Below are 27,324 nucleotides of genomic sequence, written 5' to 3'. Positions count from 1 at the left end.
TTGACAGATAAGGAGGCCATTTATTATCATTTATGGTTCATATTTTGTTTGTAAGGTGATTTCCTTCCTTAATAAGAAATAAGTTTGGGTGCTTGGAATCATCCATATGGTACCCAGTAGTCTATTGGATATATTTATAGGCTAGAGATAATAGATTTTGTAGAGTGTAAACCTACTAAATAAAGCCTTGGGAGATGGTAAGATTGTCTAATTTATATAAATGAGAGACAATGGCCTTGTACAGATAGCCTTGTACAGATCTACAAGGGACAAACAGCAACATGTTAAGCAAGTTAAAGAAGAAACCTGTAAGAAGGACTGAAAAGCTCTGGCCAGAAAACTGGGAGGTAACCAGGAGACTGGTGCCATAGAAGGAGGTCATTCATGAACTTAGGGCATCCTGAGATGTGGACAGGAATGGAGGAAAAGTAACTAGGAAATTTTTGTCAGTGAATATAGATAAGGCTTTCAAGTAGGTTGTCTAGGAAGGAAAACAGATGGGATTGAGTGAAGTGGGTTTTTTTTTTACTTATTCTAAATTGGAAAAGATAAACAAATGTGTTAGTTCTGTTTTGTGCTATGACAGACTACCTGAGACTGGATAGTTTATAAAGAACAGAAATTTATTTTCTCACAGTTCAAGCAGCTGGGAATCCCCAAGATAAAGGTGTGAGCAAGTTTGGTGTCTATTGAGGGCTGCTTTCTGCTTCCAAGGTGGCACCTTGATGCTGTGTCTTCTGGAGGAGAGGAACACTGTGTCCTCATATGGCAAAAGGTGGAAGGGCAAAAAGGGGCAAATTCTTATGGACAGTCCACTTCATAAGGGCAGAATCCTCATGACTCAATTATCTCCAAAAGGTCACACTTTCCAATACTATTACATTAGGGATTAAGTTTTAACATGCGTTTTTAGAGGGGACAAAAGCATTAAATCATAGTAACATGTTTGAGTCCTCTTGAGGGACATAAATCAATATAGCAAAGTATTTGAAATGGTGGATAGGGAATTCAGAAAGTCTGATAGACAAAAATGATACCTCTGCTCTTTCTTATTTACTGAATATGTGCATTTAAAAATTATCCATTTGGGCTGGACACAGTGGCTTATGCCTATAATCCCAGCACTTTGGGAGGCTGAGCTGGGAGTATCACTTGAGGCCAGGAGTTTGTGGCTAGGTTGGGCAATATAGCCCTATGCCATTTCTACAGAAAAACAAAAGTAGCTAGGCATGGTGGTGTGCGCCTATAGTCCCAGCTACTCCCCAGGCTGAGGTGAGAGGATTGCTTGAGCCCAGGAGTTTGAGGATGCTGTGAGCTATAACTGTGCCATTGCATTTCACCCTGGGCAACAGGAAAACCCTGTCTCAAATATGTATATATGAGGGCTGTCCAGAAAGTATCCAGCCATAATTTTCATAATTTTTCATATTAGATGGCTGGATACTTTCCAGACAGCCCTTGTATATTTATTTATTATTTATATTTCTTTTATTAATTATACATTTTTGGGACTCAATTTTCCTATTGAGCCAAAAAATACTAGAAAAATTCATCGAAATGAATATACTAGAGAAATTCATTTTCTGTCATGAATATTAAAATATTTTCCACTTTATCTTTGTTCATTTCTTTTTAGCAATACAGAAGCTTTAAATTTTTATGTGATTAAGATTTATCACTTTTTATAATGTCTAGGAAACTTAATTTTTATAATAACTAGCTTTGAGGTATAAAATACCTCAGATATCTACTTCTTTCCTCTTAATAAAAAATTAACTTAATTTTAAAACTATAAAGCCAAATAATGTAGGCATAATAAAATATTCATTTTAATGTATTTGCTTGCTATAGATTTGAAAGTATTGTATATAGTATGTCAATACTTTTTTTTCCTCACATCTAAAAATATATTAGTTTTTTGTGGGTTTGTTTTTGTTTTGTTAATCATTAGCTGTTTCAAAAAGTGCCAGATAAATTAGCTGGAAATGTTAATTCCCTAATACTATACCAAACATACATGTATGAATGTTGGCTCATTATTTTTCTTCTCCTAAGTTTTAAGCAGGGTCTGAAAACTCTTGGTGTTTTGGAGAAAATTCAGACTTATCCAGAAGCGTTTTGTAGTATCCTCTGTCATAAACCTGGGAATCTTTCTGCAAAAATCCTTAGTGATCTTTTTACAGTACACACATTACCTGACGTACAAGCTTTGGGGTTTTGGAACAGTTACTTACAGGCTGTTGAGGGTATGTGGATATTTTATTTTTATTTAACTATCTCAGAACATTTGTTTCAACATATTTCTTTCTTTGAATTTTGCCTTTTGGTATTAATAAAACTTTTATCTGCTAACTCCATATTTACAAAAGAGACTTATTTCAAAGCAGGCTTATGTGACTGAGTTAGAAAGGATGGGAAAATGTTATAGAGTAAATTTATATTTTGCAATTTGTTTTTCTCTAAATAATTTGAGGTGAAAGGCATTCTTTCTGGAAAACTTTAAATATATAGATGATTGCCACAGTGTAGCAGATTAGCTTTAAGACTAAAGCTTAAAAGAAAAGTTTAATACTTAGTTGAAATTTTGTTTAGGTTTCGTGTTTTTTCATTATTTAGGTTTCCCCTCTGCATTTGTTGAACTAATTTATCAAATAGTGATGACCTAGAAATGGTCAATATACAGTGAGTAATTAGACAAAATGATTTTATGAATCCTCTATTAATACTTTGAGATTCACTTATTGAATGAACTGTTTGCCTATTACTACACTTGGCTTAGTGATTTAGTTCGCCGAAGATGAGTGTGGGAGTCTGCCTTTTAATAATTCCCAGTCTAGAGTATATGATGATAATGAATAGATAGCATGTATTTATTTTTCTTTCTTTTTCTCTTTCATTGGCAAACTTTTCAGATGGTAAATCTGCAACAACAATGGAAGACATTCTTATTTTTGCAACTGGTTGCAGTTCCATTCCTCCAGCTGGATTTAAACCCACTCCTTCAATTGAGTGTCTGCATATGGATTTTCCTGTTGGAAACAAGTGTAATAACTGTTTAGCAGTTCCAATCACCAATACATATAAAGAGTTTCAAGAAAATATGGACTTTGCCATAAGAAACACTCTAAGACTAGAAAAGGAAGAAAGTTCTCACTACATTGAACATTAAAATGTTTCTTTGAACAAAGATCCTTGTTTAAAAGCTGCTATTGAAAATTTTTTTTTGTTTTAGAAATCTTTTCATCATCACTTTTCAACTAATTTGTTAGCTCCTTGGCCAAATAAAATTTATGATATGAACATAAAGGAATGTTTTGGCCATTCAAGCTAAAAATTTTTTTTATTAAGGCATACTAATCAAAATTTGTGATATTTTTCCATTTTCTTAATATATATGCTTCATAAACTTCAATATAAATACTTTCAGAATGGTTGTACAGACTTTATTAGGTATAGTAGCATGGTATATATAAGATAAAAGCTGTTTTACTCACTATTTTTATAAATCAAGATAACCTATAGGGTGCCAGGATATTTCTAGTTTTATGCAATTTCAAATTATTCTTTATTTTAAAGCATTAAATAGAAAAGTTAATTCGATAAATCTTGTTATATAAATCAGAGACATATATTTGGGGTATGTGTTATATTATGTATGCATTTCTAGGATGGCACTAAATTAGTGGTTAAATATGTTTTTAGATTACTGATTTATATTAAAAAGACCCACATTGCAATTAGACTATGCCTAATAGGAAATATTATATAAAAAGCAGAATTGCACAAATATTCTGGAATCTGGACATTCCATAGGTTTAAAAACACTTCTGAGGTGGATAAAGTGTTGTTGAAAATATGTAAGAAAGTGTGTTTTCTTTAAAGCCTGGGCTTTAATCATAGAATTTTTTTTTTCTGTATCCTATACGTGATATTCAGTATGTCTGATCCATAATCAGTTTAAGTATCTAAATGATCTCTGTGGATTGCCATGTGATAGATGTGATCATTTAACAGTTATTTATTATCAGTATAGTTGTATGTTAGTTAAGCTGGCACCATAGCATTATACAGTTATCTTCTTAGCTCTTGAATGATATCTGTTATTATATAAGCAATGTGTAAATAAAGTAAAAAGGACAGAATGAAAAACCCACTCTAAAATCTCACCACACAGAGATAAGTACTTTCTTTGTGTCCTTCTATAAATGCTTTACTTATGTTTCCTTTATTTTTAAACTCTATTAATGCTACTAAATGTCAAAGAATACCTAAAAGTAACAAGAAATCATGTAATAACAATGTTAAGATATGTACACGTCTGCATGTTTATACTCCTGCAAAAAGAAAAAATTCGAAAAAATCTAATGTCCCTAATCTTTTATCAAATATAAATGACATAAAGTCCCAATTTTCCACTAAAGTAAATGCTTATGATAGGTAATTCATTATGGGAGGTAAAATGTTGTAAGCATACTCTTCTTAGTACACAAAGCAGGTATCAGCTATTGTCATATTTTCATTTTTCCCAAGAAATATCCTTAAATTACTGATATTTTTAGAGAAAAATAACAGGATTGATTTGATATAGATAATACATCTGTTACTACCAAAGGAAAAGTAAAACATAATGCTAGTGTAATTTTCTTTGTTACCTCATATATATTTCAAGTTATACTTCCTAACAGACTTAGCAAATTAAAGTTTTACTTTAAGTATCTTAAAACATCAAACAATGTATTTCTTTATCATATGTTGAATTCTATTGGATTACCTAAAGTAATTAAAGGATCGAGTAAGAAAAGTTTGAATATCTAATATAAACCTCAAATTCACCGTACAGCTTTTTTCCAAATGTGTTGATAAATTGGGTATTTTGTTTCTTAAACTGTCTATATTTTATAAAATTTAAACAGTCATTAAACCAATATAACACAAAAAATCTTAGTAAAGCCATTTTCTGGTTTATAGTTTTAATTAATTCCCCCTACAGTGGTAATTAAGGCTGATACAACACTCACACTCTTGTTGAGATGTGGGTGGCAGGTGGGAGGCAGTGTGCTTAAGTCAACTACATTATAAACAGTCTTCCAAATCCTCATTTTACTTATTGTAGATTTAGACAGGGCCTTAGTGATATGATGATGTAAATAATAATTTAGGACGTTTGTGTTTTAAAGTGAAGCATAAATATTCATATTGCAAAATGTTTTCTGGTTGGAAGGATGTTCCATTACTATGATTTTTAGATTAATTTGTATAGTCAAGGCACATCAGAGAAATCTGTAGGTTATTTATTTTCCACAGTGTTATTTTGTCAAATGGTTGGTATTATAATTGTTCTTTTCCTGTTCATTGTATAGCCAGTGCATGATTCTTACTGACATTGAATTTTAAAAAGGAATTATGCTATAAGCCTTTATAAATATTATGTATTTCTTAAATATTTCAATTGTCTAAATGTTGTATATTTTAAGCTTGTTTTCTCTTGGTCTCAGTATTGAGGAAAACCATAATTGACCTATAATGCATCTACTCTTAATAGTTTTGGTTAGTTTTGTATTCATTGTTTCTAAACAGACTTTAAACTATTTTTAGTATGGAAACATTATCTTAAGACCTTATATACAATTCTCTACCTTTCTTGTACTTAGTCATTTTATTATTTTAGTATTTAAGAGAAAGATTCTTTAAAATATGTCATCAAAACTAGCTTACGATTTTATACTTTGTAATATTTAGTTTCTCTAATTTGAGGAAGTGATCTTTTGTTTGGGTTAAGTAAAAAGCCTTTATTTGTTTACCAGCATGAGAATTCACTTTGGTTTCTATTTTATGCATCTGTACGTTATTGGAACTTTTGTACTCAATACTAAATGCTAAGTAAAGGGGAGTGTAACAGGTATCTTTCTTAGTGACTTTGCCTTTAGAATTCAGACATAAGAAAATCATCAGAATAAGATTCTATTTATAAACAAATAATTCTTTTATATGGCATTGTTGCTTTTATAATAAGCTATTAAATTAGTTTTTATGCTTCAAGTAATGCAATAGAAAGCATAAAAACACATTTAATTATGAATTACTTGAATATGTATTTCCTGTAGTTTAGGAAAATTTCAATTGCCTGGAAGAGACCCAATTTTCAAGTTGTGATTTTCACTGTTACCTTTTCCAATTCCTAAACATATTTCAATACCTACTGTATATCAGGTATTAGGCTAGGTGATAGTTTGTATGTCAGCCTACTTTTCTGTTTTTTCAAGACTGCCAGATATAACAAAAAAGCATGGCCTTTATAATGTTGTTTTCTAAATAAATGTTTATGCCACAAAATGTGAAGTGCTTATATAAGCAAAATAACTTGTTGGGATTTAACAAGATTAAGATTCTCACAAAACTGGGTGTTATACAAGATTCTTTACTCTCCACATTTGAGAGATCCTGTAAGCAGTTTTTGACTGGCACCCAGGAACCTGTAGAAATGAGTTCTGTGTTAAAAATATTTATGAATATAAAATAGCTTGTCAAAATAAATAATTTAAGCCAAAAATCTGGGTAGAGCCAAATAGTGATGGTAAATTATGTTAATTAATATACTGAAGTCATAGGTTATTTTCTTTCTGATTCTAATACAAAACAAATATCTTAGTCTCAGCCTTTCAGGGACTATTTGTCTACTGTTACTGTTGTTCTGTGGGGTATATTTTTCTATAAATTTGTGCACACCTTGCTCAGGATAGTTTTTAATCATTTCATTCATATACAATGTACATAAGTGTTAAAATTCTCTTAGTCGTTTATATTAATGTGGCTCATAGTATAGCATTTAATTTGCATTTAAAGTGGAAATACCCAAATGAACCAAGATTGGGCTCTAAGATATTTTATATTCCATGGAAACTATAGAATGAATTAAAACTCTCCCATAAGGCAGAAACTGTCATTTCTTTTTAGTTGGAACACACCTAAATCATTGGAAATTCCTTCAAAATATTAGTCACAGCACTAAAGAAAACACCAAAAAATACTGCCGTTAATTTATTTTCTTCTTTTCTTTTTCTTTTTTTAAGAGATAGGGCCTTGCTTTGTTGCCTGGCCTGATCATAGCTCACTGTATCCTGGGCTCAACCAATCCTCTCACCTCTGCCTGGAAGTAGGTGAGACAGGCATGCTACCACACTAGGCTAATTTTTTTTTTTTGTTTTGGTACAGACGGGGTTCTGGCTGTGTTGCACTGGCTGGTCTCTAGCTCCTGGCCTCAAGCTATCCTTCTGCCTCAATCACCCAAAGTGTTGGGATTACATGGGCAAGCCAGGGCACTGGCCCCAGTTAATTAATTTCTTTTTTCTTTCTTTCTTTTTTTTTTTTTTTTTTTTTTTTGAGACAGTCTTGTTCATCATGGCTCACTGCAACCTCAAGTTCCTGGGCTAAAGCGACCTCCTGACTCAGCCTCCCCAGTAACTGGGAGTACATGTGTGTGCTACCACACCGGGCTAATTTTTTCTAATTTTATTAGAGAGGGGGGTCTTGCTCTTGCTCAGGCTGGTCTCCAACTCTTGACTTCAATTCCTGACTCCTTCTCCCAGAGTGCTCGGACTACAGGCGTGAGCCACCAGCCAGGACGCCCCCGTTACTTTCTTAATGATTATGCCAAGTAGCTATAAAAATTAGAGATGATGTAGTTCTTAAAGGTAAAAAATGTAAGCTCAATGCTAGGGCATTTCTTAATAGCTAAAATAATTTCCTAATAGTTAAAAATATGATAACCTGTTTTAAATTTCACAAAAATAACAGCTTTTAGTATTTAAGAAGTATAGTATAGCTAGTGTATTATAGAATATAATCTTGTTTTTTTGTAATTGTTAGGATAACAATTCATTTCATTTATATAATTTTGAAAGTTTTTGAGGCAGAGTCTGGTTTCATTTCAGAATTTGGTGCAACTTCAGAATTAACATGCAACATCTAAGCATGTTGAACTCTGTTGAACATGCTATAAGTGAGTTGTCATTGTGTATGCATTTTTGACATCCACTAAAATCTATGGATTAAATTAGAAATTATCAGTATCGGATACGTTTTGTGATCCCATGGCTTCAAGTGTACATTAAAACACTGGCACTACTACCCGATTTGCCCCCAAAGCAATGTTTTGTGATTTTGCAATTACTACAAGGAAGGAGGAAAAACCAGTTTGCCGTTTTGTACCTTCCTGGTTTCTGTGTCCATCCAGGGAAAACACCAGTTTTGCTTTAAGAGATTAGATTGAGAAATCTGCCAGATTAGAGTAGTGCTCCGAAAGCTGTTTTCCTGGAAAAGGGAGCACAGGCGAGACTCCTGCTGCACTAGAAAACTGTCTACTTTGTTTCAGGTGCTTCATTCACTACAGTCCTGTGATTCTTATACCAGAGTATTATCACTCGGTAATGACCAAGCTAACAGTTCAGAAATTAATACGTTCTTAGCAGTACACCATCCTCCTACCCTAAGAGTTTAAGGTAGCTACCATTTGAGAGAGTGTGATTAGATAGGATAAAAAGCATTACACTATTTGGCCGCTGAAAAACAGCACAGGTTACTGAAGCTCCAAGTTCTATCCCGAGGGAGGAGGCCGTGGGAGGGTCTCCTTGGAGGGGCGGGGCCGGGCTAGGCCTCTAAGCACTTCCTTCGGCCCCGCCCCCCGGCTTTGCTTCCGGGGCGGTAAGGGCGGCCACGTCATCTTCGGGCTCCGCTCGCCTGCTGGGCAGTGGATGGTGGGAGTCAAGATGGCGTCGGCGGCAGCCAGTATTCGGGAGAGGCAGACAGGTACTGACTTCTCTCTTCTCCCTGCAGTTTTGTGCCTGCCACGGTGACAGCCTCTTCCTCTGCTTGTCGCCCTCACTCGGTCGTGGTGCATGTTGCTCAGAGACTGACCTCCAAGAGCTTAATCCAGCCCTTAGAACATCAAGAGCCCCTCCTTTTTGAATTCCTAGGGAAGAGATACCTTAGCTTGAGGACTCGGCCACTCACCGGCGGTACAGGAGAAGGGGCTTCAGGGGTGGGCCGGTTGCTATGGTCCTGCTCGTCTCCTTCCTACTGGGCCTGAGAAGGCCATCACGACAATATCTGGCAGCTGGCATTTTCTTCTCTGCGTTGCTACCTATTAAGTCTTTGGGTTTGTTTTAGTGTGTGCTTCCGTTCTCCACTTTTTAATGGTGAAAGAACTCCATTTTCCGGCACTTCCACCATAATTACAAAATTCAGATATTTTCAGAGTGGCTTACTTTGTGCCCTTTCTCTACTGCAGACAGGTCTTTGGGGGCTACCTGCAGAAAAATGCCTGGTAAAGATTCCTCCTTCAGTTTACTGGAAAGGACTGAAGAATGAATTAATAGCTTTCTCACTGTTAATTGTTTGACAGATTAGTGTTTCAAAATAACATTATTACTTTCATTTTCAGTAGGTCATATTTATATAGCTTCCATTCAGTGAAATGTGTAAAGATATATATTTTATCCCTTGAGTTTTGGTGTGTTTTTTTATCTTAGATATTTTTAGTTTTGCTTTATTTGAGAACACCTGACAATTTAATTTACACCTGTTAGCTAACTGTCTTGAAAGTTGTCAAGCTGTTTATTTTGATGAGCTAATAGAAATAAACCATCAAGAATGTGCATTCTTGCAAATTCTGTCTCCTGAATTATGCTGCTTTACATATAATTCTAAATAGGAAAAGAATTGATCACAATTAATATGACCTACAGAAGAGGGTTTGGGCTTTACTTGATTACTTTCTTTGGCATTTAAAGAAAAAATTAATGATAGACTTCAATCTATTAATAGCACACAAAGCATACTGACACATGTACTACTTTTACCAGCAAATAATTTAGTATAACCTATCAGGTGAAGTCAGGCATAACTTAAATATTTGAAAGGCCAAATAGATTTGGAGAATGCCTACCATTCATTTTATCTGAATAATTAAACAGAAAATCCCACTTGTTTTAGTGCTATGGTTTCTGATAGCTTAATGAATCTAAATTAATTAGGTCATACTACATATTAAAGAAAATAACATGACAGTAAAATTCTATACCAATACAAAGGAGTTTCTTGAAAAATTGAGTTTACATGGAGTAAATTTTCATATGCAGAAACTTTGTAGAATATTAAACCTAATACTGTCATTTGTATTTTGCAGGAATAAGCATCATATTAAGATTTTACATCATTACTAACTGGTTATGCTATGTCAATTATTTATCAAATTAGTACTGTAATTGAGTTCTGTCTTATTTTCAGGGAAGGTAAATCCCTTTATATGTGCTATATAAGAAAAATTAAATGTTTCCCAGATGCCTATTCAGAAGAATGTTTTGGAAAATAACTCACAATCCTCAAATATTCTATGATAGATACAAGACACTGTGATAAAAAGGAAATCAATATGGGTAGATGAGATGATAGTTTCTATTTATTGAACATTTACTATTGCCAGGTACTATTTTAGGTGATTTTGTATATATTATTATCTCCATTTTACAGATGAGGAAACTAATATATGTAAAGTTTAACTGGCATGCCTGTGTCTTGCTTTGCATGCCTGAAGAAATTTTATTGATCTTTTAAAGGTCATATCAAAAGCTGTCTCCTTTGTGAAAGCTACCTGTATTACTCCCCTCGCTATCCATATCTTCAGTTCAACAGGCAGAAATCTGTTGCTTCCACCTCTGTTAATGTTGTCTTTCACACTTGCCTCTTCCTTGCAAGTTCTTGTTCATCTTATCTGCTTCTCAACATTGTGGGGTCCCAGATCAACTGTTTTCTCTCCTATAGTGATGTCATCTAGCTCTTAGCTTTAAGTACTATCTATACATTGATAATTCCGAAGTTTATATGTCTAGTCTCGACCTCCCATCTGAACTTAGTCTACCCCATTACTTAGTTGCCAAGTTAATGGCAGCTTCATCCTTGTGGTTACTCTGGTTAAAAAACCTTGAAATTTTCTTGACTTCTTCTCTCTCATATCTCATGTCAGATCAGTAAATCTTGTCAGTTAGTTCTACTTTGAGAATATATCCAGGATCTGACCATTGTCATTGCTATCACCCAGGTCCAATTCACCATGAATTTCTGCCTTAATTTCTGCAATAACCTATTTGGTCTCCTTGCTTTTACAACCCAATCCCTTTTCAGTCTTTTCCACACAATACCCAGACTGATTACATCATATGTTTGCTCAAAATCTTCCAGCAGCTTCCCATCTTAATTATGGGAAAAGCCAAGGCTTTAAATTATTTGGTCCCCATACTTTTCTGACCTGATTCCCTATTAAATCACCCCTTCCTTTCCTTGAACACAGCAGGAATGCCCTTACCTTTTAGTCTTATATTTGTTTCCTCTTTATAGAATATTCTTTTAGAGATAGTCTGTTTGGCACACTCCTTCACCTCCTTTAGGTCTTTACTCAAATATCATCTTCTCAGGAATCCTTTCGTGATTACTCTATTTAAAATTACATCCCAGCTCCTTCTTCCCCTTTCTCAATCTTATTTTTCTTTATTGATTATCTTTCTCCCCCAGCTAGAATGAAAACTACTTGAGAATAGGTAATTTTTATTCAGTTTGTTTTGTTCAGTACTAGATCCCCAGTAACTAAAGTGCATGTGGTAAACACTAGACACTTGTTGAATGAGTAAATGAATAGTAAATATAGTTGACAATATTTGTTTAGTGAATAAGTGAAGAAAACATTCTAGGTAAGGGTGAAAACACATTAACCCCATTCCAAGTCTAAGAATATGGACATAAGGTTGAGTATCCTATATCCAAAATGCTCGAGACCAGAAGTGGTTTGGATTTTGGAATGTTTGTATTATTTTGATTGAGCATCCCAAATCCAGTAATCTGAGCATCATGTTGGCACTCAAAGACTTTCAGATTTTGGAGCATTTCAGATTTTCGATCTTCATATGCTCAACCTGTAATATGTTTAGAGACAATAAGGAAAACTAGTTTGTCTTTTCAGTTAAAAGCAATGATTTAAGCCTTGGGGAGTTAAACTCTGAAGAAAGAAGTAAAATGACATTCTTATACACTAAATAGTGTCCTTCCCACTATATCAAAATACATTTTTTTTTTTTTTTTTTTTTTTTTATTTTTTGGACGAGGTTCTGGGGCCCCAAGAGCGGGGCCCCGGAAGTCGCCCATCAAAATACATTTTAACAAGTTAACCAAAGCTCAAAGGTGGGGAAATTCCTCTAGATTTAGCTGAGAAGGCAAATGTGGGATTATCTGCTGCTACTGGCCTCTTTCAGTTAGCTGAGGCCTAACTCTGGAGAACACTAAACACCTGAGGCTCCCATGGCAGCCTAGGCTACAGTTCTTCAAGTTGTCATGGGTTAAGAGTGTGAGCAGTTTTTCCTAAAAACAAGGTTTTCTCTCTCTTGGGCTGTGAGTACCAGGTTGATGTTGTCTTTATTGCCTGGAGATGGGAGGAAGAACTCCGTTAGTGCACGGTGGGAGAGTTAATCCTGGAACACCCTCCATGTCGCCTGTGTTATTTCAGTTTTACGTACTGAAGTGTTTTTTTGTTTATGCATAGTTTTATGTAACACTATAGCACCTGTGAGCCTCTGAAGTAGGTGTAAATTATTGGTAATATGTATTATTGGCTAGACATTAGGTACTAACATTTTACCAAAAACTATGTATGTATGTACACATGCATAACTATACCGGTATATCTCTAAATTGCAGTCTTTTCCATGATAGAGGTGTTACAGCATTATACCTACATCAGTAAATAAGCATTCAATAGAAGTTTTTCTAGTGAGTAAATAAATATGCTATAAGTTGGTACTCAGGTGAATTTAGAATTATATAGTTCTCTGGTAAAAGTTTGGAGTGTAAGTTATTCTACATTAATTAATAAAGCCTGATGTAAATGTTTTTAAAAATCCAGTCGATTTTAAGTTGCCAGTCTTTTAAATCACCTAACTACTATTTTATAACTGCTGTGATTTTTGAAATTGTGTATTTTCTTGGCTGGAGTTATCAGTTATCTAACATCTAAGGGAAAGTCTAATTTTTCCCAGGGAACATAGAATTTTAAGCAGCATGGCTTTTCTCTGAATCTGACAGGATAAATTGACTGTAAAATGTGCTCTTAGGTAACTAAAAAATAGACCTGTTGTGTAAAGGTTTTGTATATGAACCAATTAAATGTCATAGATAATTTTGTTTTTAGAAAGGCTGATCTTAAATGTTTTCAGCCAGACAGTGAATAGACAACAGCATCAGTCATCTATTGAGGCCATTACAAGTTCATGATTAAAGAAATTTCTTTTTGCATCTATTTAAAATGTAGTGTGGGCCAGGTATGGTGGCTCACGCATGTAATCCCAGCACTCTGTGAGCCGAGGCAGGCGGATCATTGAGCTCAGGAGTTCGAGACCAGCCTGAGCAAGAGCGAGACACTGTCTCTACTAAAAAAAATAGAAAGAAATTAGCTGGAGAACTAAAAATATATATATAAATTAGCCGGGCATGGTGGTACATGCCTATAGTCCTAGGTACTCGGGAGGCTGAGGCAGAAGGATTGCTTGAGCCCAGGAGTTTGAGGTTGCTGTGAGCTAGGCTGATGCCATGGCACTCTACCTGGAGCAACAGAGTGAGACTGTGTCTCAAAAAAAAGAAAAAATAAATAAAATGTAGTGTGATATTTTCAGGAGAAACGGAAAAAGCTTCTTCCTGAACATTTCCCACAATTTCATCTAGGGATGAAAATCTCCCAAATACATGCCAATTAGTTGTTGATGAAATGGTTTTACAAGATCTGACTGATCCTATCTAGTTCTACATATCCAGTCATTTGATTAATCAATTTTACTGGAGTTGATTTGTGTATTTTGTTTTTGGGTTGTAAATAATAAATGTGGAGGAAAAAAAAATCCTAAAAAATAATATTTGATAAAACTATTTTTATTTTCAGTGGCTTTGAAGCGTATGTTGAATTTCAATGTGCCTCATGTTAAAAATAGCACAGGAGAACCAGTGTGGAAGGTAAGAGTTTATCTTAATGGGAACTAATTCCTTTTTCTCAGCCTGTATTGGTAGTAATTGGAGGAAATTTCTTGTAATACTGAACTAGTAACACAGTTATAATACATGAATATTTTATTTTTATTTATCATTGTATCTTAATATGAATCTTTAAACATTTTATGAAGTGAGACAGGTGATAAACAGTAATATTCATCTAAGGAATCCACCTGGTCTCTTGGATGGAGTCTTACTGTTAGGTCTTTATTCTGGTTGATGTTAGCTTTTCAAGTCCAGAGTTTGGATCTTGTAAGCTTGCTTAGGGTTAGTCACATTCAGAGGGACTGGTTTATTTTAACTATCACATAAGAGAGTGATCTGTAAACCATAATACCAGTTCATTAATTTATTAATATAAGATACAAAACTGTCAGTAAAACTGTTAATTGAACTAGAAAGTAATCTACAATCTTTCTCTTTTTAGGAATGCTAGAGAGCCTTTAAAAATTCCTATTCTTTGGGCTTCTTCATTTTAAACTTCATGCTGATTCTCTTTTTTTTTCCCCAAAGAGATTACAGTTGATTTATTTGAACTTACTAGTTTGTAGTTACTTTATACTTCCTTATTACTAAGAACAAATCAATTTGGTCAGAATTTAGGAGTGTTTTGAAACTCTCATGAGTCCTTTTAAGTCTTTTGGGTTAACTCTAAAGGGATTAAAGTCATCCATGGATTGAATTCATAGTTTAAGCTTCAGAGTGTTCCTTGATTTTCCCCTTACTTCCTATTTCTTTGTGGACATCATCTCATTGCCTCTTGCATAAACTATACTTGTTTATTTGTTTCTAAGGCCTTTATTGAACTGTTGAGTTAAATAGTTTGAGAACTTCTTGGGTACAGCTTTATGTTAAATTATTTCTCTGCCCATCACTTTTGTATCACAAGATTAATAACACCAGTGTATTGAGATTTAAATATTTTTGAGAGATGCAGCATCTAACTTTTTGCAACTAGAACAGAAAGATTTTTTAGCCTCTCTGAAGGAAATTCTGGCATTCAAGAAAAACATTTTTATAACAGCAGGTTTCATCTTTTCATTAGCAATTTCTTATTCCATAAAGAATTTTTGAGGTAATTGTGAAAAACACGTACCAGTTGAGAATCTCTTTTATTTGCCTTAAATCTAAAATTAATTTTGAGAGAGAAAACCCAATTGGAGTTCTTACTACTCCTTGAAGGTGTCAGTTATAATACTTTTAGAATGTGAGGAAATGCATGTGGTACAATAAGGCTATCAAATACTCTTTAGGGACTTAATTTTTAAGATGAATATCTTATTAACCCGAGATGCTTAAATTACTAAATTTTCATCATTGTCATGGAACTTGTTATATATTAGTTTTGAAAGCAGCTAATTTTTACATCTGTTTTTAGAAAAGATATATATGAACTGGAAAGAAAAGTAGGGGAATGAATGTGAGTTTGTTTTATGTTCAGAGTCTTATAGCTTAAGATAAAGATTTTATAGTCTCTAATTTTTTAACCTAAGAAATGTATTTTATAAGAAGAAATTTATGTAGTTGTTGATTTATTTCAGTCTAAGTAGTGTTTTTAACAATGTATTATTACCTGGATGGACATTTTAGTAAATAATAATGGAAAATATTAAATTGAGGCAAGGATAAGAATTCAGTATACATGATTTATTAAAATTTATTTCAGCATTCTCTTAACTCATATGATTGTCTTAATATGGGTTCTTTATTGGTTATTCACTAATAATCTTTAAAAAACACATGGTATTTTTTTAATAGGTGCTCATTTATGACAGATTTGGCCAAGATATAATCTCTCCTCTGCTGTCTGTGAAGGAGCTGAGAGACATGGGAATTACTCTCCATTTGTGAGTTTCAACGTATTTCAAATACTGGCATTTATTTTCAAACACATTTTTAAAAATTTCTTTGGCTGTCCTGAAATCAAATTATTAAGGAACATTTATAGAGAAAAATAATGTTAGTTTACAGTATTTATATCAAACTGAACATATTTTATTTTCCTCCTATCTTCTTTATTCAATGCTTTATTTCTGAGGTTAAAAATTAATCTTCAGTCTAAGGCTTTGCTATTCAGAATTTAAATTTTCTTCGTTGTGTCTTTTCCTACAGACTTGGTTTACTTTCTATGTGAAGGAAAAGAACTGGTAATCTTAAGGTCTCTTCCAGCTCTAAAAGTGTTTTATTCCTTTAAATATACAGATGCTCCTTGCCTTTGATGGGGTTATGTCTGATAAACCCATCATAAGCTGAAAATATCATAAGTTTTAAATGCATTTAATACACCTAACCTACCAGGCACCATAGTTTAGCCTAGCCTACCTTAACTGTGTTCAGAACACTTAGCTTAGCCTACAGTTGGCCAAAATCATCTAACACAAATACAACTTTATAATAAACCATTAACTATCTCATGTAATTTATTGAATACTATAAATGGAAAGTTAAAAACAGAATGGTTGTATGGGTACTTGAAGTACGATTTCTACTGAATGTGTATTGTTTTGCACCGTCATAAAGTCATAAGATCCTAAGTTGAACCATTGTAAGTCAGGGACCATCTTTACTTTTTTAGAAATAAATATCTAAATTAGTTTATCATTAATATGAAAAATTTTAGTGTCTATGAAGTAATGACTGTTAATCACATGGGAGCTATATCTGTGTTGTCTTAACTATTAAGGTTGTTTGATTATATTGCTTCTGAGATGTTTGATAAAACATGTCAGACTTAAACACAGATTTGCTTTGGTAATGCGTTAATTCTTATATATTAAAGTTTAGATTGATGCCATCCTTGCAAATTATAGTTTATTAATAAGCATTGGTTGCCATTGGCACCTTAATAAGTGCTTAACTAGTAATACTTTATTTACTAAAGAAAAGACTAAGGTTTAAAAAGCTTAAGTGACTGTCCCATGATTGTACAACTAGTTAATAGCGGAGCTGTGGCCAGATTGCTTGACCACTCATTCTGTGCTGTTTGTCTACTGAACTATAATGGCTCAGTAACAGTGACTACTCAGTATTTCCTTCAGGGGTGAGGATAGTCAGCCGATTTGAGAGTTTAGGACTCTCTCTCCCTAACCTGTTGCTGCTGCCACCAGAGAATAAAAGATTACACAGCTACTGGAGTGAATTCCTGTGCATATTGCCCCTAACCATTCTTCCATATTTGCTAGAGAAAACTGCATCAGTTACTTATACTCTACAAACTGGTTTAGGCCAATTTGTAGGAAACAGTAATTATAAATTTCCAGAATATGAAATGATGGTTGAACAGCTAACATAAAAAAGAGAACTGAGAAGTAGGGCAGCAAAAAAAGAAATAAGAAAAAAAAAAGTAAACAACCTATGGCAGCCATCACATTATCCTTCTCAGTGTCAGTAGCAGTAGCCAGACACATGGGAGAAGTTAATAAATGCAGACCCACTGGCACATATGCTTCCTTCCTCTCTCTTCTTGGTTATAGAAGGATGACACTATACATTGTACACTTTCTCTATGGAGAAAGGCAAATATTGTAGAAATAAAATGTTATTCATATTTCCTGATATAAACATGGTAAAATCTTAGTGAACAATAAGGAGATTTTGTGACTTGATACTGGGATATTTGAGTGAAAACGTTCTCTGAATTATAAGAAGAGAAAACTATCAAGTGGTATAATCTATAAGATCTTTAGATTTTTTTTCTTGTGTATTCTCTTTTGAAATATGAATAGAACAAATGAAAACTAATGAGAAATTCAGATTTTAACTAATAAATAATATTAACACTGATGTAAGGAGAAAGCTGAGTTAACTAACTGATTACTTGCAGCAAGAGCTTTTAGAGCACTGGTCACTGTCCTTTAGCGAGTGAACTCCCAGTTCAAAAAATACTGTTTTAAACTATCTTCTTAGATAAGTGACTAAGAAAAAAATGTTCTATGTTCTTTATGTCTTCTAGGCTTTTGCACTCTGATCGAGATCCTATTCCAGATGTTCCTGCAGTGTACTTTGTAATGCCAACTGAAGAAAATATTGACAGAATGTGCCAGGTATTAGAGGTTATTATTTTCCTGACTTGAATTTTGAGACAGATTTTTTTTTCAAAAATAATCTTAAATGTTCAGTGTGAAGAATCAGAAATTCCCTTGTCCAGTTTCCCAGTCTGAGATTCTTTGAATTTTAAGTAGCTTGAAAGATTTGAAACCTTTTTGGCCAAAGCAGCATTGTATAGTGGTCCCCACTTATCTGCAGTTTCATTTTCCTTGGTTTTAGTTACCCATCGTCAACTAAGTACTGAATACTAAGTATGTTACAATACTGAAAATATTACAATATTTTCAGAAAAAGAGAAACTATATTAGTTTATTTCAAAAAATTGTTTTAATTGTTACATTTTATTATTGTTGTTAATCTCTTACTGTGCCTAATTTATAAGTAAAACTTTACTATAGTTACGTATGTATAGGAAAAAGCAAAAAACACAGTTCTGCATTTTCAGGCATCCACTACTGGTCTTGGAATGTATTCCCTACAGATAACAGGGGACTACTATACTAGTAAACACTATTGGCTTTAAAAAACAGAAAGCCTTACTATATTAGCTTTAAAAATAGGGTTTTAGTCTTCTGTGATAATAAGAAGGCTGGGAATAGGAGGTCCAGGTTGGTGCAGAGCACTATAAGGTAATGAAAAACCCAAACTCCTCCTGTCTCTTTGATCCATCATCTTCAGTTTGTTGGTTTTCATTGTCTTGCTTGTTGCTTTAAGAATGTAAGGTAACAGCTGTAGCTGTAGCTGTAGACATCACATCTATGTTCACGGTAAGTAAGAAGAAGGAGGTAATGGACTACGTCAGTCCTTATTGTTCATTTGGGTCAGGAAGGCTAAGCCTTCCCAGAAACTCTCAGACAACTTTCATTTATGTTTCACTAAGTAAAAGTAGCTACAAGGAAGGCCGGAAAGGTCACTGTTTAGATGAGTATATTGCCACCTCAAAGAAAATCTGGATTCTTTTAGCAAGAAAAAGAGAAAAAGTATATATTAGGTAGATGTCTAACAGTGTCTGCCACAAGTTCCAGCATCTTGTTATTAACTGTTGAATCAAATTGCTATTTAAATTGTTAGTGAAGTTTGCATATTTTGTGTCCACTATAGCTTCTTGATATCCAGCTTTCTCTTTTATCCTACATAAACCCAACAGTGCCATTTTTAAAAGAGGTACTACTTATTAATCTCTTCTTCCTTCCTTTTTAAATCAGAGTTTTATTGAAATATAATTGACATACTATACAATTCGCCCATTTAAAGTATACAAATGTACAATTCATTTGTTTTCAGTATGTTCACAGAGTTTAGCAACATCACCACAATCAATCTTAGAACATTGTCATTACCTCAAAAAGAAACTTCGCCCCCTTTAACTATTACATCCCCAACCCACCCTCATCCCCTTCCAGCCCTAAGCAACTTTCTATTTCTACATATTTGCCTATTCTGGCCATTACATATGAATGGAATCATATACTATGTGGTCTTTTATATCTAGCTTCTTTCTTAGTGTAATGTTTTCAAGGTTTATCTATATTGTAGCATGTATCAGTATTTTATTACTTTTGTAGCTGAATATATTTCATTGTATAGATGTACCAAGTTTTGTTTATCCATTTACCAGTTGGACGTTTGTGTCGTTTCCCTCTTTTGACTATTACTAATAATGCTTCCATTAATATTCATGTAAAAGTATCTATATGTTCATGTTTTAATTTCTCTTGTGTGCATAAACACATAGTTATGGAATTGCTTGGTCAAATGAAAACTCTGGGTTTAACCTTTTAAGTAACCAACCGACTGTTTTCCAAAGTGGTTGCACCATCTATTCCCACTAGGAGTGTATGAGGGTTCCAATTTCTCCAGATCCTTGTCGATACTTATTATCTGACATTTTGATTGTAGGCATTCTAGTGGGTATAAAGTGGCATCTCATTATAATTTTGATATGCATTCCTATCAAAATAGGTGATAATTAGTGATCACAAGATTCTTTTAACATGCTTATTGGCAATTTGTATATCTTTGGAGAAATGTCTGTTCAGATTCTTTGCCCATTTTTAATTGAGTTGTCTTTTTATTGTTGAGTTTTTAGAGCCCTTTATATATTCTGAGTATCAGACCCTGATCAGGTATATGAGTTGCAAATATTTTCTCCCATGCTGTCAGTTGTCTTTTTACACTCTTGATAACACTAACAACTTTGGAGCACAAAAGTTTTTAATTTTGATGAAGTCCAGTTCATCTATTTTTGCTTGAGTTTGTGTTTTGGCATCATATTTTAAGAAGCTGTTCCAAATCCTTGTGTTTCCTTCTAAGGATTTTATAGGTTTGGCTCTTAACAGCTCATTGATCCATTTTGAGTTAATTTTGTATATGGTGAAAGTATAATATCTAACTTCATTCTTTTGCATGTGGCTTATTGTTGTCCCAGCATTATTTATTAGAGAATCTGTTCTTTCCCTGATGAATGGTTTTGGCAGCCTTGCCAAAAATCAGTTGACCATGGGTTTATTTCTGGACTCTCAGTTCTATTCCATTGATCTCTATCTATGTCTTTCCTTATGCCTGTACCACACAGTCTTGATTCTCTTGCTTAGTAGCAAATTTTGAAATTAGCAAACTGAATCCTCCAACTTTGTACTTCTTTTTACAGATTGTTCTGGCATTTCTTGTTCCCTTGAGTTTCTAAATGAATTTTAGGATTAGCTTATTGGTGCCTACAAAGAAACCACCTCTAGGCTTCTGATAGGGATTTCATTGAATCTGTAGATCAATTTGGGGAATATTACCATCTTAACAATATTAAATTTTCTGATCCATGTACATGGGACATCCTTCCATTTATTTAAATCTTTAATTTCTTTTAATAATGTTTTATAATGCTTAGAATATAAATTTTGTACTTTTGTTAAATGTATTCTTTCTTTTTTTAATACTATCATGAATGGAATTGTTTTCTTAATTCCATTTTTAGGATTGTTCATTGCAATTTTTTAGAAATCCAATTGATTTTTATATATTTATCTTAAATCCTACAACCTTATTGAATTTGTGTGTCCTTTTGAAATGTGTCCGTCATTCTTTCTGGCACAAAAAAATATTCCAGTATGGTCTGGTATTATACTTCCTCTGTCCCAGCCAGGGATTCAGCCATTTATCTAAGGAGCCCTGGTTACTTTCTATAGAGAATAGTATTTTGAAATCAGGATCGGGGCATAAGTATACTCATTGTGACTAGGGTGTGACTGTTCTTAAGTCCTTTCAGTGGACAAAGTTAGGAAATATATTGACAGGGAAAACCATGGGGTGCCAGGGAGGTGGCTGCTGGCTGCCTCCCTGCCGCTCCGCATCCCTGCGGGCCAGCTGGAGGTTGCTGCGGGTGCATACTGCTGGGGCCAGGCCTCACGTGTGGATGCCCCGGCCTGCTAGATGCCCCGGCCTGCTCCCGTCCTCTGGCCTAGCTGGCTGCACAATCTTGATTGGATACTTTTTGAATCCCACTGTTGCTGATTGGATGTTAAAACTTGTTGCTTATTGGATGCTTTTTGAGTCCTACCAAGGGTATAAAAACAGGAGGAGAACAAGGAAGGGGGTTCAGAAGTCAGAAGTTGGCTGAGCCTGGTGGAGAAATAAAGACTTCTCCGACTCTCCGTGTGCCACTGGGTTCTTTCCCTGGTCAAGAGCTGCCACGCTAGCTGTACATGTTGCTGTAACGATATATATGTACACACACGTATACTTTTACAGCTGTATTTATTTTTATAACTCTCCATCTCTCCTACCTACCTACCTAGGTAACCCCCAAAACTGTTTTAGTTGAGCAACACAGGATTCATTCTACCTTTTCTTTTTTCCCTTTACAAATTTATAACTCCTTTCTCTGAGGGTGAAAAGCATGTGTCCCAATATCCTAAACATATTACTGATTTTCCCAGTCTTCATACATAACCAGTCTCCTGGCCTTCGTTGAATCACTGCCCTACTAAACTGCTTTTCTCACACAGGCTCCAACTCCTCAGTTTTTCACACTTTAACATCTCTGAAATTAGGTGTGTCTTAAAAATTTATTGTCATAAAATTTATTGGCAGGATTAATCCTTAATGGTACATAAAATGATGGTGCCTGTTACAGTCAATGTCATCTTAGATTTCAGGAAATATGGTTATTATATATCTATTTGCCTAGAGTTTCAGAAGATAAATGCGATTTAAGAATTTGCACAACTTAAATTCCATTACTTTTAAGTGATTGAGATGAATTACTTCTGGAATTAGTAATTGGAATTATGATATGTCTGTGCGCAGTGAAGGAAGTATTTGTTGTGTCATCACATGACCAGAACAGTAGGAAGGTAATGTCTGCCAAATATAACAAGCATTTTATTCTATTAGAGAGCCACTTCTGGGTAGTTTTAAGAAAAATACAGATAGGCTATATCAAAGCAGTTTTGTGCTACATTGTAACTAATGGGATTTCGTTGATAATGTAATTATAATTTTATAATTTTAATTATTAAGATATATTTTAATTACAGCTGATAACCAGTACTTCTTCGTAATTTTGTTCTTTTAGGATTTTTTTTTCATTTATATAACCTGTCTTTTAAGTATGTGTTTCTTTCTCTTATAGTATGTAAAAGATTTATATTCATGGTCTCCTTTATATTACCCTATAAGAATGAAATATTCATTGTACTTTTAGGACCTTCGAAATCAACTCTATGAATCATATTATTTAAATTTTATTTCTGCTATTTCAAGAAGTAAACTGGAAGATATTGCAAATGCAGCATTAGCAGCTAGTGCAGTAACACAAGTAGCCAAGGTAAGAGATTTTGATCAGTTGATAACATTTTGTTAATGTAAAATTTAACGGTGTTCTGCAACCTGCTAATTGACGGTGTCTAATTTATAAATGACCGGAATGACCTAAGAAATATTTAGGCTCAATACTTTTGGAAAGAATTCTGATAATGTAAATTATCTTCACCTTGAACTAGGCAAAATGAACCAAACTAAAGGAATTTATTATTTAATGAATTTGAAGTACAAAATTAAAAAGCAGAATGAATTTTGCTTTGGGCTGGGAGTTGTATAATCTTTTTTGCTCAACTCAGAAATCATTTGACAGTTGTGTTATGATAAATTGTACTGAAAATATGTTGACATTGTTTTATGTGTAACCACTACAGTCACCATACTATCCCCAGATCTCTTTTTACTTAGGAAAAGGATGCAAAGAGGCTGTATTGCATATTATGAGAGAAAAAGAATTCACAAGGGGGCAACAGTTCTACATCATAGTGCCTTTTTAGTCAAGTTCAGCTTCAGTTATAAATCAATTTGTAAAATATATTCCTGGTTTTAGCCCTGTTATGCTCTGTGCGCCTTGATTTTGGACAAGACATAAATGAAAATTCTAGGAAATTATATAGGCCATATAATAGACCAAACAACCATGCATTTATTTCCCCTTTTTTCCACTGAAAGAATTTTCATTCCTAGATTTATATAGTCCACTACTACTGATTAGTAGTAGTAGTTGTTGTTGTTGTTATTTTAAGACAGAGTCTGGCTCTGTCGCCCAAGCTGGAGTGCAGTGGCATGATCATAGTTCACTGCATACTGCCTCAGCCTCCCGAGTAGCTAGGACTACAGGTGCTTGCTACCACACCCAGCTAATTCTTTGATTTTTTATAAAGACAAGCCTTACTATGTTGCCCAGGTTAGTTTCAAACTCCTGGCCTCAAGTGATCCTCCTACCTTGGTCTCCTGAAGTACTGGGATCATAGGCATGAACTACTACCCCTAGCCTCTGGTTACTTTTAAGGTTTATGCCTTAATGTTCTTGCTCAAAATTTATCATTAATTTTACATATAATAATAGGAACAGTTTTCAATTTGTTTAACTAAATTTTGTGTATTTCAGCTTGTTCTCTTAATTTTTCTCCTAATTTGCACTTCCAAAGAACTGGCATAACCTTTTCCCACTTTAATTATAGAAGTTCATGGTGTAAAAACAGTTACTGTGACTTTCTTAGGAATGTGTGATTAAAATGAACATAAAAATTATAATTGAGGTTTTTGTTAAAAACTGATACTCATTTTCTTCACAACCACAATTTAAATTCTTATATCTGCTTATATTTTGTTTTCTGAAAATATTACTCTCCTCTTTGATATTTATTGCCCAAAGTCTTGTGTTTTTTGCTTTTTAATATTCTTAACTGCTCATCCTTGCCCAATTAGGCAATCTGCTCCATAGTATAATTTTTAGTTACTAAATGTAATTATAATTCTTTCTATTTTTACCAAGAGTAGGTTAAACCAAATAAAATTTACTTTCAATATGGCTCTATTGTAAGATTGATTTGTAAACCTTTTCTTTTGTTTCTAGGTTTTTGATCAGTATCTCAATTTTATTACTTTGGAAGATGATATGTTTGTATTATGTAATCAAAATAAGGAGCTTGTTTCATATCGTGGTATGTAAAAACAGGAATGTTGTAATTTGTTGGTAACAAAATGAATGACAAACTGTAAGAAAAAAGTAGTAACATGTTTAGTGTAACTTTGTTTACAGCAGTACAGCTGTAAAAGATTTTTTAAAGCACACAAAGAAAGCAAGTCTGAGACTGAATTCTTTCACCTATAACCAACATTTAATAAACTTGTTTTATAAGTTCAATCAAGTACCAATTCTCTAAACTTTTAGGTGCCCCCCCATAGCACCTTGCATGAATGATTCACTCATGGCAAGGAAGACATTATTTTAGTAGCTGGATTCAAATTGTCTATTACTTTGCCTTTGTACAAATATAAAACACTAGACCAGATAGGAAGCTCTTTGATAGAAGAGAACATGAATCTTTTGGTTTAATTGAGCTCTATAGAATGCTTTCTTGTTGAAATTGAACAGAATCCCCAAAAGGGCATAAGTATGTGCTAAATTGTCCATGCGAGAGGTTTTTGACGGTGGTTATTATGCACAAAAATCTATTTATAGTTAATTGAGTTTTAAAGGAATTAGTAATTTATTTATAAATTACTTAAAACATAGTTTATCTTAAATCTGTAAGTTAAACTTATAAATTTTGTTATACTGTGTATAAATCTGATAAAGTAAAAGCACCTTTACTTTTTCTTTGATTAGTTAATTCAGATGGGACAGACTATATTCTCCTAATCAGTACCATTTAACAGAGGTAATCAGAAAACATAGTTTAAGTTCCCTTAAACATTTTTAATTGCATTAATAAATTTAATATTTTAAGTTTTATTTTCTTAAGTAAATGCCATACTTCATATATCAGAGCAGGCAAATTATTTCTCTAACAAGCAAAACCTGCCCAAATATTTAAATAATTTTTTAAAAATAATTAAATTTATAATGATTCTAAAATTTATTAAACATTCAAAAACTTATCAATTTAAATTTTCTTATACCTGTCAACTTAAAAAAAAATCACAAGTGTGAAATTCATCACTAATTTTAAAGTGTAATCACATGACTAATCACCCAGATTCTCAACAATAATAATAGTAATATAATAATAATAGTAATATAATAGCTTGCTCTATGCCAGTCAGTGCTTTAAACACTTTACCATGTAAGCTCTTTAACTCCTCAGAATCACTTTGTGAATTAGATTTTATTATTTCCATTTTCCAGATGAGAAAACAGAGGCATGGCTATTAAGTGATTTGATGAGGAAACGGCAGAGCCAGGTTACTAAACACAGGCAATCTCACTCCAAAGATAGTGGTTTTTACTGTGATGTAATTATATGCCAAATTCTCTTAAACATTCTAAGTGCTTTAATAATCTTAAACAGAACATCCTAAACATAAATCAAATGTATTAATACCATGGGTTCGATCTGCATCCCCTATCTTTTCAATTCTAAACTTTCCATGGACGGGAAATTTATCCAATAAAGGAAGCAGATTTATCATCTCAAACTGAGGTTACTGTCTTAGACAAAGCAGGTTGTTTATCTCAAGTTGAGTTGTAATTGTTGATGGGCAGTTTATAACTGTTTCATTTCATCAATTATAACTCATTCAGAGATGTGGAACTAGAGTCTGAAGGTCTAGAGGCTTTCACATAGAGTTTTCCAGTCCCAGTGAATGACAGAATGTGCCTGTGATTTAACTAAAAGGTTTTAAGTCCTCACAAAATTAACTCTGCCAGTGATTGAGAAAATGAACTGGATATATGTTTCCCTAAATTGATGTCCCCTGGATTCACATTGTATCTTTATACCATTTCTTTTATCTGATTCAGATAGACAGTGGTCTGCAATACCCAAGTAACAACACATTTCCTTGATATGGATTCTATGTTTCCTGATTGAATTCTTTATATTAGGTTATCAAGTATGGAATGTCCAATTTCCTTAAGTACTAAGTGTGACAGTTGATACCTCTGACATTTCATTTTGACACTTCTTGTTTGTTTGTTTTTAATTGTGAAGATACATCCTCATAGTTTCAAACACACTTTGGCTTGTGATTATCTTTCAGATTTTTTTTAGAACAATTTTTATGAAACCATGAGTCAAAAATTTGTGTTATTTTTGAATATGAATTCTGTTGTGAAGCCAATGCAATATGGACAGCTCAGTATATCACAAAGTGTTTGGGAAGGATGTGGCTAACGAACACATAGTACATTGATGGTTTGAGAAGTTCCATTCTAGTGATTTTAATCTTGAAGTGAGCCATGTGGGTGACCTGAGACCAAGGTGGATAATGATGAGCTGAAAGCTGTAGTGGAAGCAAATCCATCTCAACCTATGTTTAAATTAGCAGCAAGGTTTGACAGTACTATTCCAACAAGATTGGACCCTTTGAAACAAATCAGCCAGGTAAAGAAAGTGGATAGATGGGTACAACATGAGTTAAATGAGCATCAGAAGAGAAGTCCCGAGGCTTGCTTTTCTTTGCTGTCACAATATAAAGGCAAACCATTTCTACACTATATTATTACGTGTGATGAAAAATGGATTTTTTTTGACACTTGGCAAGTGTTCGCACAATGGTTGGATAATGATGAAGTGCCAAAACATAGTCCAAAACAGAATATTCATCAAAAAAAGCTAACGGTGGCTGTTTGGTGGTCCAGTGCTGGTATTATCCACTATAGCTTCATAAAACCTGGTCAGTCCATTATAGTGGATGCCTACTGCAACCAGT

General features: G+C 33.7%; 2 protein-coding genes across 5 annotated transcripts in view; both read left to right on the top strand.

Annotated features, from left to right (window-relative positions):
• The window catches only part of G2E3 (G2/M-phase specific E3 ubiquitin protein ligase), a 61,347-nt gene extending 52,764 nt beyond the window's left edge, over positions 1-8,583 (top strand). For all 4 annotated transcript variants that reach the window (XM_012773474.3, XM_012773475.3, XM_012773472.3 and 1 more), the window contains 2 exons: positions 2,056-2,246; positions 2,913-8,583. In XM_012773474.3, the coding sequence (XP_012628928.2) occupies positions 2,056-2,246; positions 2,913-3,169 (448 nt within the window). In that variant the 3' untranslated portion in view covers positions 3,170-8,583. The remainder of the gene's footprint in view (positions 1-2,055; positions 2,247-2,912) is intronic.
• Positions 8,584-8,676: 93 nt separating this feature from the next.
• The window catches only part of SCFD1 (sec1 family domain containing 1), a 101,859-nt gene continuing 83,211 nt past the window's right edge, over positions 8,677-27,324 (top strand). The window contains exons 1-6 of the mRNA XM_012773470.3: positions 8,677-8,805; positions 13,976-14,046; positions 15,841-15,929; positions 18,035-18,125; positions 22,829-22,951; positions 24,524-24,611. Of these exons, the coding sequence (XP_012628924.1) occupies positions 8,751-8,805; positions 13,976-14,046; positions 15,841-15,929; positions 18,035-18,125; positions 22,829-22,951; positions 24,524-24,611 (517 nt within the window). The 5' untranslated portion in view covers positions 8,677-8,750. The remainder of the gene's footprint in view (positions 8,806-13,975; positions 14,047-15,840; positions 15,930-18,034; positions 18,126-22,828; positions 22,952-24,523; positions 24,612-27,324) is intronic.

Source organism: Microcebus murinus, chromosome 6 (assembly GCF_040939455.1).
Source record: "Microcebus murinus isolate Inina chromosome 6, M.murinus_Inina_mat1.0, whole genome shotgun sequence".
Taxonomy (NCBI): domain Eukaryota; kingdom Metazoa; phylum Chordata; class Mammalia; order Primates; family Cheirogaleidae; genus Microcebus; species Microcebus murinus.
The sequence above is the reverse complement of the archived record's forward strand: the minus strand, read 5'-3'. Positions and strand labels throughout refer to the sequence as shown.